This window comes from Salmo salar, chromosome ssa19 (assembly GCF_905237065.1).
Source record: "Salmo salar chromosome ssa19, Ssal_v3.1, whole genome shotgun sequence".
Taxonomy (NCBI): domain Eukaryota; kingdom Metazoa; phylum Chordata; class Actinopteri; order Salmoniformes; family Salmonidae; genus Salmo; species Salmo salar.
In genome coordinates, this window is record NC_059460.1 from 15,831,095 (window position 1) to 15,845,920 (window position 14,826).

The window sequence follows — 14,826 nt, forward strand, 5'->3', positions numbered from 1 at the left end:
AGCTGCTCTTTGTTGATCCGTCCCATTGGAAGAGTGGAGAAGTGTGAAGAGAAGAGGGGGAGTTCCTATGAAGGAATTAATGGAACTGGAGATTAATTACCTGAGGCAGGCTGTCGCTCCGACTGTCAGGCGTTCAGGGTTAGACAGTTGGTTAGACAGAGGAGAGAGTCTAAGGATCAGATCTGTAACCCTGGATAGGCTCGCCGGGTTCTCTGTTGCCCACACTGCCCACTAGCCAAACAACCACCATGTTTGGCAAGTTCAAAGCACTGTTCTCGGTGCCCGAGCCACCTCCGAAGCCAGATGCCACTGCTGCTCCTGCCACGGCTCCTGTCCCCGCACCAGCTCCTGCTCCTGCCCCAGCACCTCCAGCCAAGGTAAGGCATCTCCTCTCTTTCCGAAACACTACAGCAGGATATATCATTGAAAGTGTTTGCCGGCAGGACGAATACTTAGACATAGGGGTTGAAACGTATTCATTTTTTGAGCGGTTCAATAAATACTGCCTATATTATTACCACTGATTATATAGATATTGTGGGACTTTAGTATAATGACTGGCTGTTACTGATGTATGTAAATGTTGTTTAGGATTGTTTCTGAATGTCTTAAACTGTACACAGGATTAAATGGCCCTAAAGATGTAATATAATATGGTTGACATATATACAGTCAACATACAGTTTGACTAATTAACCTTATCCCATGACAAATTGCTCGAAACGATATTGTCTTTATATTGAATAATGCTTGCTGTTTACCAAAAAAGTGGCGGGGCATCCAGTCTGCTATTGTTTGAATCCCAGATTGCCCCTTTAAAGTGGACAAAATGTCATGTTCTAAATGAATGTTAGATTCAACAGTATCTCTCAGTGATTGTGACACTATGTGGGGACAGTGGGCAGTGACTCATGAGATGGTGAGATGGACTGGACAGCAAACCATGGCAGCTGAGTCAGTCGGATTAGAGAAAGCCTCAGGTTGAAACAGGCTGGACTCTGAAGCATTGAAACCAAGCTATCTAAAATACCTCCTATCAACAGTATAGCATAGCACTAAAGTGGAGAAGCACTTATAGCCTGGGTTTCAGGCTGAGTAATTGGCCTTTGGAGAGGAGAAGAAGTTGTCAACCAACATGAGATGAGGTGTAACCAAACATCATAATGGCGTTTAGAAGGAATATGTGTGACTCTTGCTCACAATTAAATTCTTGATTATTTATCGAGTTAAAGTTCAAATTGTAATGTTTCGGCCGTCAGTGGCCTGAGTAATTGGCCTTCTCAGTCTGGAAAGACTCTTATACAAAGTGTTTGTTATTGAAGAGGAGGAGGGAGTTCATGTATGAAAGACACCGTGATGATTTTCACTGATTAATTATTGGATCATCCTTTTCTTAGGATATGATTAAGATGTTTGTTAATAAGACAAAAGCCATGAATCTATCATAGACTCCAAAGTAAGAAAATGCTCACTTTGGAGTTAGACAGATGTACTGTCTACAAGCCATGAGTTCTCATACACTTTATTTCCAACATGGATTCTGACACCCTCCCTCCAAGTGCATCTTGGGCATTGAATGAAGAACCCAAGCTTTCCGAAAAATAATAGTTTGATTATGTGAGATGTGATACACTTAACTGTTTCCACAGCATCATACTTATGAGTACTGACGTACCAGACACCCCCGCACACCTCGCAAGGCGGAAAGGCCCACGAACTCTGGGGGCCCATGCGCCTGTCATCAATGCCTATTTTTTTGTAATAAATCATTTTGACAGTAACCCTCCAAAAAGTAATTAATAAACATTTTTAATTTCCATATGTACTAGGAAGGTAAGTGTTTGTTTCTTGAGCTTCAAGAATGTGACTGGTCAAAAAGCCTCAGGCCTTGAAAAATAAATAATTGAACTGATTGAAGGTAAGGGGATATCATGAACAAATACCTTGGTACAAGGCTACGGCGCCAGTGCAATGAGTGGAGCTTACTCAGGTGTTCAAGAGCACATATCAGACCAAGAGCCTAATGCTTCTTAGCTAGTTCTTTATGAGTTTTCATTTAGAAAATGATCTCTCCACAGAAGAAACAGTTACAGGGATGGTTAAAAAATAGTTTGATTGCCGTAGCAACATCAGGGAAACTGGGCAGAAGGGAGTGGTGATTCAAATTCAGCAGTTCTTTAATTGAGCCTCTCGAATTCTCCTTAATTGCAGGCCTCAACACGTTATGGAAAGAGATTAGTTGTATAGGAAGCACTGGGACAATATAATGTACAATGTCTCAAAAGACACGTATCTCAAGCTGGATTTCATTTCATTTACCCTTTTGTGTAGGCTATTAGCCAGACAAAACCTGCTGAGTTCAACAATAAATAGTGGCTGAATTTATCCTAAAGCCGATTACTTTTTTCCTCATTGTTAGGCTATTTGAGGTATAATTTTAATAAAAGGTTTATAAATAGCAACTAAATAGCAGCTAAATACTGTATATAGCTATAGATAGTAGCTACACTGCATAATAAAACAATCCATAGTAAGCTAGTGTTTTGAGGGTGGACTAACTGTATTACTTGGCGTTAATAGACTGGTTTTACGCACAACAACTTTCTATCCAAGCTGGGAAAGAGTGCGAGCAGGGCTCATGTCATGCAGGTTCAGGTAGGCTACAGGATAGTGGTATTTTTTAATCAATAGGTCGCTGATAAGTATGCTGTCATATTGAAAATAAATTTGACAATCTGCAATGTTTGAATTTCCAACTTTAAATTACTGAACAAGTAATGATATTATTGTTGCTTCGTGAAATGTTAGGCTTAACATGAGAAAATAACGACCAAATAGTTCTACCAATAAACATTTATCCATTAGCTAAAGCAAAGCTATAGGTTACATGCCCTGGCACCACAGAAAGCCTATCATCGATTCGATAGGCAGCCGCAGAGACATGTCAAAAGATCGTTAATCTAAACTTTGTGAGTGGCTGTTTGGCTGAGGCATTCTATATTTTGTATATTTTACGGAGGGGGTGGGGGACTCTGACCTTGCAGGGGTCCAGAGAAACTGTGTCACTTTGGTGCTAATGGGCACCTGTCTTCATGACTCATTGGACCATATCTAAGAGTAGGAGTGCTGATCTAGGATCAGTTTTGCCTTTTGCCTTTTTCAGGTAATAATGTCTGTTGGTGAATAAGTCTGTTGGTGAATATGGGCTATTGTTTTCAGTGAGGTAACAGTGTTGTTTTCCCAGGAAGAGGAGAAGCCTGCAGAGAAAAAGGATGAGGAGAAGAAAGAGGAAGAACCTAAGAAGGAGGAGGCTAAACCAGCAGGTAAGTTTGTTTGTTTTCATCTAGCATTTTCTCTTGCTTCTATATGATATTGAACTTGCTCAGTTTGTGTCATATAATACTCAAACACAAGGGGACAGAATTAAGACTTTTCATTGTTAGTGTTTTGGCTGCGGCATACCCTCTGGCCCTCACCCAGAAATGTTGCAGCCACAACATTAACAAAGTCTCATTCTATCCTCATGTCTATGGATTTCCTGGAACTCCAGGAGATATATGTTAACTGTGATCTCTGCTTTATTTTACCCAACAATACTATAACAATGTGCTGGGTTTCAGGTAAAGAACAAAAACAAAGCAGAAGTTGAAGGTTTCTGGCAAAAAAAGTATGTTTGATTTGGGATCTAGTTGAGTTCATTTTTGTGTAACTAACAGAGTATACTGCAAACAAAACATTGTTTGTTGATTACATTACTCCAAAAATACTTTTTCTTACACTGGGAATCTGGCAGACCTCTGAATTTGATTTAACAAGGCCCAAACTCCGAAAGTGATTGTGACATGTGAAGCTTTGGCTCCCTGATTTTTCAATATCCCCACTTTCTCTCAGGCTCTCGTTCAAAGATAGTAACTTACTACTTACTACATTTTACTCCATCATATCATTCAATTATTTTATTTAGTAACAACTCAATTTGATTCCATTATATCATTTCATTTCAGTTAACTATTTCATTGCTAAGGTGAAAGATAAGCTAATGTTTGGTCTACCTGTGTTGTGTTGTTGAGACATGAGTGCTGGTTTGGGAAGTAGGACACACATGACAGCCTGCTCCCTAGTCCATCTGTCTGTTCCTATACATCAGCAGCAGAAACAACACATGTCCACTCCCTCTGCACCTTTTCTCTTTCACTATAATCCACATCTCAGAGACACACTGACACTCAGTGCATTCTAGAACAACAAATGCTTCATTTATGATAGCTTTTTGTGTGTAATGGCAGTAAGCAATTCCATTACTTTCAGATGTTGTCATGCTGTTTTTCCCCTAAGTAATATACATTGAGTATACAAAACATGCTCTTTCCATGACATAGACTGCCCAGGTGAATCCAGGTGAAGCTACGATCCCATATTGATGTCACTTGTTAAATCCACTTCAATCAGTGTAGATGAAGAGGAGGAGACAGGTTAAATAAGGATATTTAACCCGAGACAATTGAGACATGGATTGTGTATGTGTGCCATTCAGAGGGTGAATGGGAAAGACAAAATATTTATATTCCTTTGAACGTGGTATGATAGTAGGTGCCAGGCGCACTAGTTTGAGTGTGTCAAGAACTGCAACGCTGCTGGGTTTTTCACGCTCAACAGTTTCCCGTGTGTATCAAGAATGGTCCACCACCCGATAGGACATCCAGCCAACTTGACACAACTTTGGGAAGCATTGGAGTCAACATGGGCCAGCATCCCTGTGGAACACTTTCGACACCTTGTAGAGTCCATGCCCCAATGCACTAAGGCTGTTCTGAGGGCAAAAGGGATGCAACTCAATAATAGGAAGGTGTTCCTAATGTTTGGTATACTCAGTGTATGGTCTTAAGTTTCAGTCTCTACTCACGTTCTACACTGATCCACTTGCTCATATTATCTTTTGTACACTACCCATAGATCCTGCCCCAGCTCCAGCCCCAGCTCCTGCCCCAGCCCCAGCCCCTGCCGCAGCTCCTGCCCCAGCCCCGGCCACTGCCCCAGCACCTGCACCTGCAGAAGGAGACAAACCCCCTGATGGGGCTGAAGGGTAAGAACACGAATAACACCTGGCTGTGAAACTGTCTATGGGCTATTAGTTCAGCCAGTACACTCCACAGGAACTGCCAAACAGGGGTAGTAGGATATCACAAAGTTGTTAAAGAGATAGGGGAGAACCTGGGGAGTGAGAGAGCGTTCATAGTGGGGCTGTTCATCTACCGAGATGAGATGTGTTAATAATAGTCTGGTAGCCAGAGAGCAAATGCTTTCTGTTCAATCTCTTCAGTGTTTAGTTAAACAGATCTATGTGTTTTCCATGTAGCTAAAACAAATCAAATCCAGTCTAATTTTATTTGACATTTGCAGAATACAACATGTGTAAAAAGCTTCTACATGTGTTGTCTGTACACAGCACAGTAACATGTAGACTAGTCTCTTCCCACAACTGCTGTGGCTGTGTCTGTGGCTTGTGAGAAGACAATAGTCTACATGTTTACAGTACTAAGGACAACATAAGCAAGATTACAAATAGACTAATAGTGCGGTGTAGGCCTATATTTTGTCTGCAGGCAGCTGCTTAGCGATGGCTTGATGTTTTCCCTCCTCACAACAGAATGACTTGCAGCTTGTGACTCCCAAAGTAGCTGAATAAGATTATGGGATTATGGGTATTTGTGACTTAAGGAGGTCAGGGGATGGGTGGCGGTAGTTCACGTGTAAGTTTTATTTGCAAAGGTTTTCTTTGCTTTCTCTCTGTACTGTAGCTAATTTCTGACTTCAAGGAAGTAGGCTACGTTTTACAGTGGAATAGTCGCTGGTCTTGATTGAGAGAACTTGTATTCTGTATTTGGCTTCTGTAAAGGCTGATTTCACATACAGTGTGTGTGACTTGTGCTGAAATCCTGTTTCCTTGTTGAGGTACAGCCAGGTAAAAACAGAACGGAAATCCCACCTGCTTCTATTTCTGGCTATACAGAGTAGTAAGCTCCATACCTCTTAAGGTGTGTGTGTGTTTTCTTAAATGCTTCATCTGGTATAGAATTCTTATAAGATGCTAGTGGGAAATATCCTTAAGGACAGTGCAGAGAAACGAGAACCATTGTAGCTCTTTCCTGCAGTGGAATTATTTGATTTGATTTGACTGACCAAAGTGCCCTCCAGTGGCCTCATGGGTGGAATGTCAATAATATATTTCATAATTTCACAATTAATAAACAGTATTTCAAAGAATATGCTGAAAATCAGCTGTTTCTATGTCAAACGGTTTTGTTATTTTTCAGTCTTCTGTGATGTATATAAAAGTGTAATATTGGGATGCAAACTCAAAATTGAATTCATTACAATTCTATATCTGACATGGTACAACCATGTATGTGATGTGTTTACTTTTGTTTCAAAGTAGATTGTTTAACAGTACCAATAAATATTATGTGTGAGCCTGATTTAGCCCACTGCAGTAAATTAAAAAGGGACAGATAAAATGTGAATACCAGTCCAGTGTAAATACAGCATCTTCTCAGAATATATTAGGGATATACAGTACAGAAGGAAAGTATACTTAGTTTCCTGGCACACCTGGCAATTACTGTGTAACCAACTAATCACTAGCACCAGGATTACCTCCAGTGTGCCTGGAGAGAGTGAGAGAGAGCACGAGAGAGAGAGACGGCGATTATATTTGTTCCTAGTACTAAGATGGCAGGTGGGTGGAATGCTGCTGTGCTGAGTATGACTCAATAGGTCCCCATGGACAACACAGACATGGTGGTCCCACTGCGTTTACACAGGCAGCTCAATTCTGATCTTTTGCCGAATTATTGGCGAAAGATCTGATTGGTCAAAAGACCAATTAGTTGCAAAAGATCAGAATTGGGCAGACTTTGTAAACACAACCATAATGATTACGAGGAGTTATTTGAATGTAGCCAATCCAGCTCTGTACACCCAGGATCAAATCTAGGCCCTGACTAATACCATACTGTCGGGCCAGGTTCCCCAACTGAATTTGGCACAGGGGTGGTTTTATTTGGCCCCCCAAGTTTTCTGTGGGAAAATAAATCATATATTCTGTACCAGTCAAAAGTTTGGACACACCTATTCATTCCAGGGTTCTTCTTTATTTTTACTATTTTCTACATTGTCGAATAATAGTGAAGACATCAAAACTATTAAATAAAACATATGGAATCATGTAGTAACCAAAAAAGTGTTAAACAAATCAAAATATATTTTATATTTGAGATTCTTCAAAGTATCCACCCTTTTTCTTGATGACAGCTCAAAGCAAATCAAATCAAATTTTATTGGTCACATACACGTGGTCAGCAGATGTTAATGCAAGTGCAGCGAAAAACTTGTGCTTCTAGTTCCGACTGTGCAGTAATATCTAACAAGTAATCGAACAAATTCACAACAACTACCTTATACACACAAATGTAAATGAATAAGAATATGTAGATATAAATACAGTTTACATACATTTAGGTTGGAGTCATTAAAACTTGTTTTTCATCCACTCCACAAACGTCTTGCCAACAAACTATAGTTTTGGCAAGTCGGTTAGGACATCAACGTTGTGCATGACACAAGTAATTTTTCCAACAATTGTTTACAGACAGATTATTTCACTTATAACTCACTGTATCAGATTCCAGTAGGTCAGAAGTTTACATACACTAAGTTGACTGTGCCTTTAAACAGCTTGAAAAATTCCAGAAAATTATGTCATGGCTATAGAAGCTTCTGATTGGCTAATTGACATAATTTGAATCAATTGGAGGTGTACCTGTAGATGTATTTCAAGGCCTACCTTCAAACTCAGTGCGTCTTTGCTTGACATCATGGGACAATCAAAAGAAATCAGCCAAGACCTCAGAAGAAATATTGTAGATCTCCACAAGTCTGGTTCATCCTTGGTAGCAATTTCCAAACGCCTGAAGGTACCACGTTCATCTGTACAAATAATAGTATGCAAGTATAAACACCATGGGACCACACAGCCGTCATACCGCTCAAGAAGGAGACGCGTTCTGTCTCCTAGAGATGAACGTACTTTGGTGCGAAATGTGCAAATCAATTCCAGAACAACAGCAAAGGACCTTGTGAAGATGCTGGAGGAAACAGGTAAAAAAAAGTATCTTTATCCACAATAAAACGAGTCCTATATCGACATAACCTGAAAGGCCGCTCAGCAAGGAAGAAGCCACTGCTCCAAAACCGCCATAAAATGCCAGACTACGGTTTACACCTGCACATGGGGACAAAGATCTTACTTTTTGGAGAAATGTCCTCTGGTCTGATGAAACAAAAATAGAACTGTTTGGCCGTAATGAGCATCGTTATGTTTGGAGGAGAAAGGGGGAAGCTTGCAAGCCGAGGAACACCATCCCAACCGTGAAGCACGGGGGTGGCAGCATCATGTTGTGGGGGTGCTTTGCTGCAGGAGGGACTGGTGCACTTCACAAAATAGATGGCATCATGAGAGAGGAAAATTATGTGGATATATTAAAGCAACATCTCAACACATCAGTCAGGAAGTTAAAACTTGGTCGCAAATGGGTCTTCCAAATGGACAATGACCCCAAGCATACTTCCAAAGTTGTGGCAAAATGGCTTAAGGACAACAAAGTCATGGTATTGGAGTGGCCATCACAAAGGCCTGACCTCAATCCTATAGAACATTTGTGGCCAGAACTGAAAAAGCGTGTGCCAGCAAGGAGGCCTACAAACCTGACTCAGTTAGACCAGCTCTGCCAGGAGGAATGGGCCAAAATTCACCCAAGTTTTTGTGGGAAGCTTGTAGAAGTCTACACGAAATGTTTGACCCAAGTTAAACAATTTAAAGGCAATGCTACCAAATACTAATTGAGTGTATGTAAACTTCTGGCCCACTGGGAATGTGATGAAAGAGATAAAAGCTGAAATAAATCATCCTAACTGACCTAAGACAGGGAATTTTTACTTGGATTATACACGGCTGTGACTATAATCGAAGAGAATTCTCTTGGTATATAATGCAGTCGGCATTTGATTTTAAGGAATCCTAGGGTCAGGTGAACAAAAGGACTTGAGTTCCTGTATGTTGTTATGATTACACCATGAGTCGCTAATCATAAGGCATACACCCTGCCCTTCTTCTTACCAGAGAGATGTTTGTTTCTGTCGGCGCAATGTGTGAAGAAACCGGGTGGCTGAACCGACTCTGACAACATATCCCAAGTGAGCCATGTTTCCGTAAAACAGAGAATGTTACAATCTCTGATGTCTCTCTAGAAGGCAACTCGTGCCCTAATTTCATCCACCTTGTTGTCTAGAGATTGGACATTGGCGAGTAATATGCTCCGAAGCGGTGGATGGTGTGCTCGCCTTCTAAGTCTGACCAGAAGGCCGCTCTGTCTGCCTCTCCTGCGGCGACAGCGTTATTTTGGGTCGGCCTCTGGGATAAGATCCCATGTGCATGGTGGAGGTCTGAACAAAGGATCTGCTTCGAGAAAGCCGTATTCCTGGTCATAATGTTGGTCAAATGACATCGCTTTTATATCCAGTAGTTCTTCCCGGCTGAATGTAATGACAATTAGTGCATAGTTTCCTAAGGACCTGAATCGAGGCGACCATCTCTGTCGGCACCATCTAGCTTTGCACACTCTTGGCATTCTCTCAACCAGCTTCATGAGGTAGTCACCTGGAATGCATTTCAATTAACAGGTGTGCCTTGTTCAAAGTTAATTTGTGGAATTTCTTTCCTTCTTAATGCGTCTGAGCCAATCAATTATGTTGTGGCTAGGTAAGGGTAGTATACAGAGGATAGCCCTATTTGGTAAAAGTACAAGTCAATATTATGGCAAGAACAGCTGAAATAAGCAAAGAGAAACGACAGTCCATCATTACTTTAAAACGAAGGTCAGTCAATCAGGAAAATGTCAAGAACTTTTAAAGTTTCTTCAAGTGCAGTCACAAAAACCATCAAGCGTTATGATGAAACTGGCTCTCATGAGGACCGCCACAGGAAAGAAAGACCCAGAGTTACCTCTGCTGCAGAGAATACATTCATTAGAGTTAACTGCACCTCAGATTGCAGCCCAAATAAATGCTTCGCAGAGTTCAAGTAACAGACACATCTCAACATAAACTGTTCAGAGGATACTGTGTGAATCAGGCCTTCATGGTCAAATTGCTGCAAAGAAACCACAACCACGAGACGGAGAGACTTGCTTTGGCCAAGAAACACGAGCAAGGGACATTAGACTGGTGGAACTCTGTCCTTTGGTCTGATGAGTCCATATTTAAGATTTTTGGTTTCAACCACCGTGTCTTTGTGAGACGCAGCGTAGGTGAATGGATGATGAAGCACCGTGAAGCATGGAGGGGGAGGTATGAGGGTACTTTGCTGGTGACACTGTTGGTGATTTATTTACAATTCAAGACACACTTAACCAGCATGGCTACCACAGCATTCTGCAGTGATACGCCATCCCATCTGGTTTGCGTTTAGTGGGACTATCGTTTGTTTTTTCAACAGGACAATGACCCCAAACACACCTCCAGGCTATATAAGGGCTATTTGACCACAAAGGAGAGGGATGGAGTGCTGCATCAGATGACCTGGCCTCCACAATAACCCAACCTCAACCCAATTAAGATGGTTTGGGATGAGTTGGACCGCAGAGTGAAGGAAAAGCAGCCAGCAAGTGCTCAGCATACAGTGGCAAGAAAAAGTATGTGAACCCTTTGGAATTACCTGGATTTCTGCATAAATTGGTCATCAAATTTGATCTGATCTTCATCTAAGTCACAACAATAGACAAACATACTGTGCTTAAACTAATAACACAGAAATTAGTGTATTTCCCTTGTCTATATTGAATACATCATTTAAACATTCACATTGTAGGTTGGAAAAAGTATGTGAACCCCTAGGCTAATGACTTCAAGGCTGTTGGAAAAGCATTCCTTATGAAGCTGGTTGAGAGAATGGCAAGAGTGTGCAAAGCTGTCATCAAGGCAAAGAGTGGCTACTTTCTATTAATAATGTAAAATTAACAGATGTACAGAAATACTCATGTGAAGGCCAAATTACAGAGGAGGAACTTCTTGATGCAATTAAAGCTTTTAAGTCTGGGAACACTCCAGGGCTGGATGGCATACCTTTTTGATATACTCAGAGGACTGGTATGAGCATGTTTTAACCACTCCTATGTAAATTGTAGATTATCGGACACTCAAAAAGATGGTCTGATTTCATTATTACTGAAACAGGATATAAGCAGTAAATATAAAAAAATGGAGGCCCGTTACACTTCAGTGTTGTGATGAAAAAAATTCTAGCAAAATGTATAGTGCATAGAATTTAAAAGGGATTGGCAGATATTATTCATTCTAATCAGACATGTTTTTTACATAGATGATACATTGGAGAAAATAAAGGACAAGTATTGGAAACAATAGAACACTATGAAAAATCTGGGAAACCAGGCCTGTTATTCATAGCTGACTTTGAAAAGGCTTTTGATAAAGTATGACTGGAGTTTATATATAAATGCCTGGAACATTTCAATTTTGGAGAATCTCGTATAAAATGGGTTAAAATCATGTATAGTAATCCTAGGTGGAAAAAAGTAAATAATGGCTACTTCTCAGAAAGTTTTAAACTGTCGAGGAGTAAAACAGCCGGCCGCGACTGGGAGACCCATGAGGCGGGGCATAATTGGCCCAGCGTCGTCTAGCTTAGGGGAGGGTTTGGCCGGCCGGGATGTCCTTGTCCCATGGCACTCTAGCGACTCCTGTGGTGGGCCGGGTGCATGCACGCTTACACGGTCGCCAGGTGTACGGTGTTTCCTCCGACACATTGCTGCGATTGGCTTCCGGGTTAAGCGGGCATTGTGTCAAGAAGCAGTGCGGCTTGGCTGGGTCGTGTTTCGGGAGATGCACGGCTCTCAACCTTCGTCTCTCCCGAGTCCGTACGGGAGCCAAGCTTATAGAGACATACCCCAAGAGACTTGCAGCTGTAATTGCTGCAAAAGGTGGATCTACAAAGTATTGCCTGTGGGGGGGGGGTGAATAGTTATGCACGCTCTAGTTTTCAGTTTTGCCAAAAATATTTTGCATCTTCAAAGTGGTAGGCATGTTTTGTAAATCAAATGATACAAACCCCCCAAAATCAATTTTAATTCCAGGTTGTAAGGAAAAATGCCAAGGGGGTGAATACTATCACAGGCCACTGTATATATACACTACCGTTCAAAAGTTTTGGGTCACTTAGAAATGTCAGTGACTCCGGGATGCTGGCCTTCTAGGCAGAGTTGCAAAGAAAAGGTCATATCTGACTGGCCAATAAAAAGAAAAGATTAAGATGGGCAAAAGAACACAGACACTGGACAGAGGAACTCTGCCTAGAAGGCCAGCATCCCGGAGTCGCCTCTTCACTGTTGATGTTGAGACTGGTGTACTATTTAATGAAGCTGCCAGTTGAGGACTTGTGAGGCGTCTGTTTCTCAAACTAGACACTCTAATGTACTTGTCCTCTTGCTCAGTTTGGCACCGGGGCCTCCCACTCCTCTTTCTATTCTGTTTAGAGCCAGTTTGCACTGTTCTGTGAAGGGAGTAGTACACAGCGTTGTATGAGATCTTCAGTTTCTTGGCAATTTCTCACATGGAATAGCCTTCATTTCTCAGAACAAGAATAGACTGACGATTTTGAGCCTGCAATCGAAGCCACAAATGCTGATGCTCCAGATACACAACTAGTCTAAAGAAGGCCACTTTTATTGCTTCTTTAATCAGAACAACAGTTTTCAGCTGTGCTAACATAATTGCAAAAGGGTTTTCTAATGATAATTTGGTCTTTTAAAATTATAAACTTCAATTAGCTAACACAACGTGCCATTGGAACACAAGAGCGATGGTTGCTGATAATGGGCCTCTGTACACCTATGTAGATTTTGCATTAAAAATGTGTCATTTCCAGCTACTATAGTCATTTACAACATTAACAATGTCTACACTGTATTTCTGATCAATTTTATGTTATTTTAATGGACAAAAAAATAGCTTTTCTTTCAAAAACAAGGACATTTCTAAGTGACCCCAAACTTTTGAACGGTAGTGTGTGTATATATATACTGCTCAAATAAATAAAGGGAACACTTAAACAACACATACTAGATCTGAATGAAAGAAATAATCTTATTAAATACTTTTTTCTTTACATAGTTGAATGTGCTGACAACAAAATCACACAAAAATAGTCAATGGAAATCCAATTTATCAACCCATGGAGGTCTGGATTTGGAGTCACACTCAAAATGAAAGTGGAAAACCACACTACAGGCTGATCCAACTTTGATGTAATGTCCTTAAAACAAGGCAAAATGAGGCTCAGTAGTGTGTGTGGCCTCCACGTGCCTGTATGACCTCCCTACAATGCCTGGGCATGCTCCTGATGAGGTGGCGGATGGTCTCCTGAGGGATCTCCTCCCAGACCTGGACTAAAGCATCCGACAACTCCTGGACAGTCTGTGGTGCAACGTGGCGTTGATGGATGGAGCGAGACATGATGTCCCAGATCTGCTCAATTGGATTCAGGTCTGGGGAACGGGCAGGCCAGTCCATATCATCAATGCCTTCCACTTGCAGGAACTGCGGACACACTCCAGCCACATGAGGTCTAGCATTGTCTTGCATTAAGAGGAACCCAGGGCCAACCGCACCAGCATATAGTCTCACAAGGGGTCTGAGGATCTCATCTCGGTACCTAATGGCAGTCAGGCTACCTCTGGCGAGCACATGGAGGGCTGTGCGACCCCCCCAAAGAAATTCCACCCCACACCATGACTGACCCACCGCCAAACCGGTCATGCTGCAGGATGTTGCAGGCAGCAGAACGTTCTCCACGGCGTCTCCAGACTCTGTCACGTCTGTCACGTGCTCAGTGTGAACCTGCTTTCATCTGTGAAGAGCACAGGTCGCCGGTGGCGAATGTGCCAATCTTGGTGTTCTCTGGCAAATGCCAAACGTCCTGCACGGTGTTGGGCTGTAAGCACAACCCCCGCCTGTGGACGTTGGGCCCTCATACCACCCTCATGGAGTCTGTTTCTGACCGTTTGAGCAGACACATGCACATTTGTGGGCTGCTGGAGGTCATTTTGCAGGGCTCTGGCAGTGCTTCTCCTGCTCCTCCTTGCACAAAGGCGGAGGTAGCGGTCCAGCTGCTGGGTTGTTGCCCTCCTACGGCCTCCTCCACGTCTCCTGATGTACTGGCCTGTCTCCTGGGAGCGCCTCCATGCTCTGGACACTACACTGACAGACACAGCAAACCTTCTTGCCACAGCTGGCATTGATGTGCCATCCTGGATGAGCTGCACTACCTGAGCCACTTGTGTGGGTTGTAGACTCCGTCTCATGCTACCACTAGAGTGAAAGCACCGCCAGCATTCAAAAGTGACCAAAACATCAGCCAGGAAGCATAGGAACTGAGAAGTGGTCTGTGGTCCCCACCTGCAGAACCACTCCTTTATTGGGGGTGTCTTGCTAATTGCCTATAATTTCCACCTGTTGTCTATTCCATTTGCACAACAGAATGTGAAATTTATTGTCAATCAGTGTTGCTTCCTAAGTGGACAGTTTGATTTCACAGAAGTGTGATTGACTTGGAGTTACATTGTGTTGTTTAAGTGTTCCCTTTATATTTTTGAGCAGTGTATATATAAAAAAAGAGAGTAAAACAAGGTTGTCCACTATCGACATATTATTATGGCCATCAAAATGTTAGCTATTAAAATCAGATCCAACAATAAT

The 14,826-nt window shown here is 42.0% G+C and overlaps 1 protein-coding gene across 1 annotated transcript in view; it reads left to right on the plus strand.

Moving 5' to 3' along the window:
• The first annotated feature begins 248 nt into the window (after window positions 1-248).
• cngb3.1 (cyclic nucleotide gated channel subunit beta 3, tandem duplicate 1) overlaps window positions 249-14,826 on the plus strand; it is a 46,266-nt gene continuing 31,688 nt past the window's right edge. The window contains exons 1-3 of the mRNA XM_045702882.1: window positions 249-377; window positions 3,245-3,323; window positions 4,954-5,083. Of these exons, the coding sequence (XP_045558838.1) occupies window positions 249-377; window positions 3,245-3,323; window positions 4,954-5,083 (338 nt within the window). The remainder of the gene's footprint in view (window positions 378-3,244; window positions 3,324-4,953; window positions 5,084-14,826) is intronic.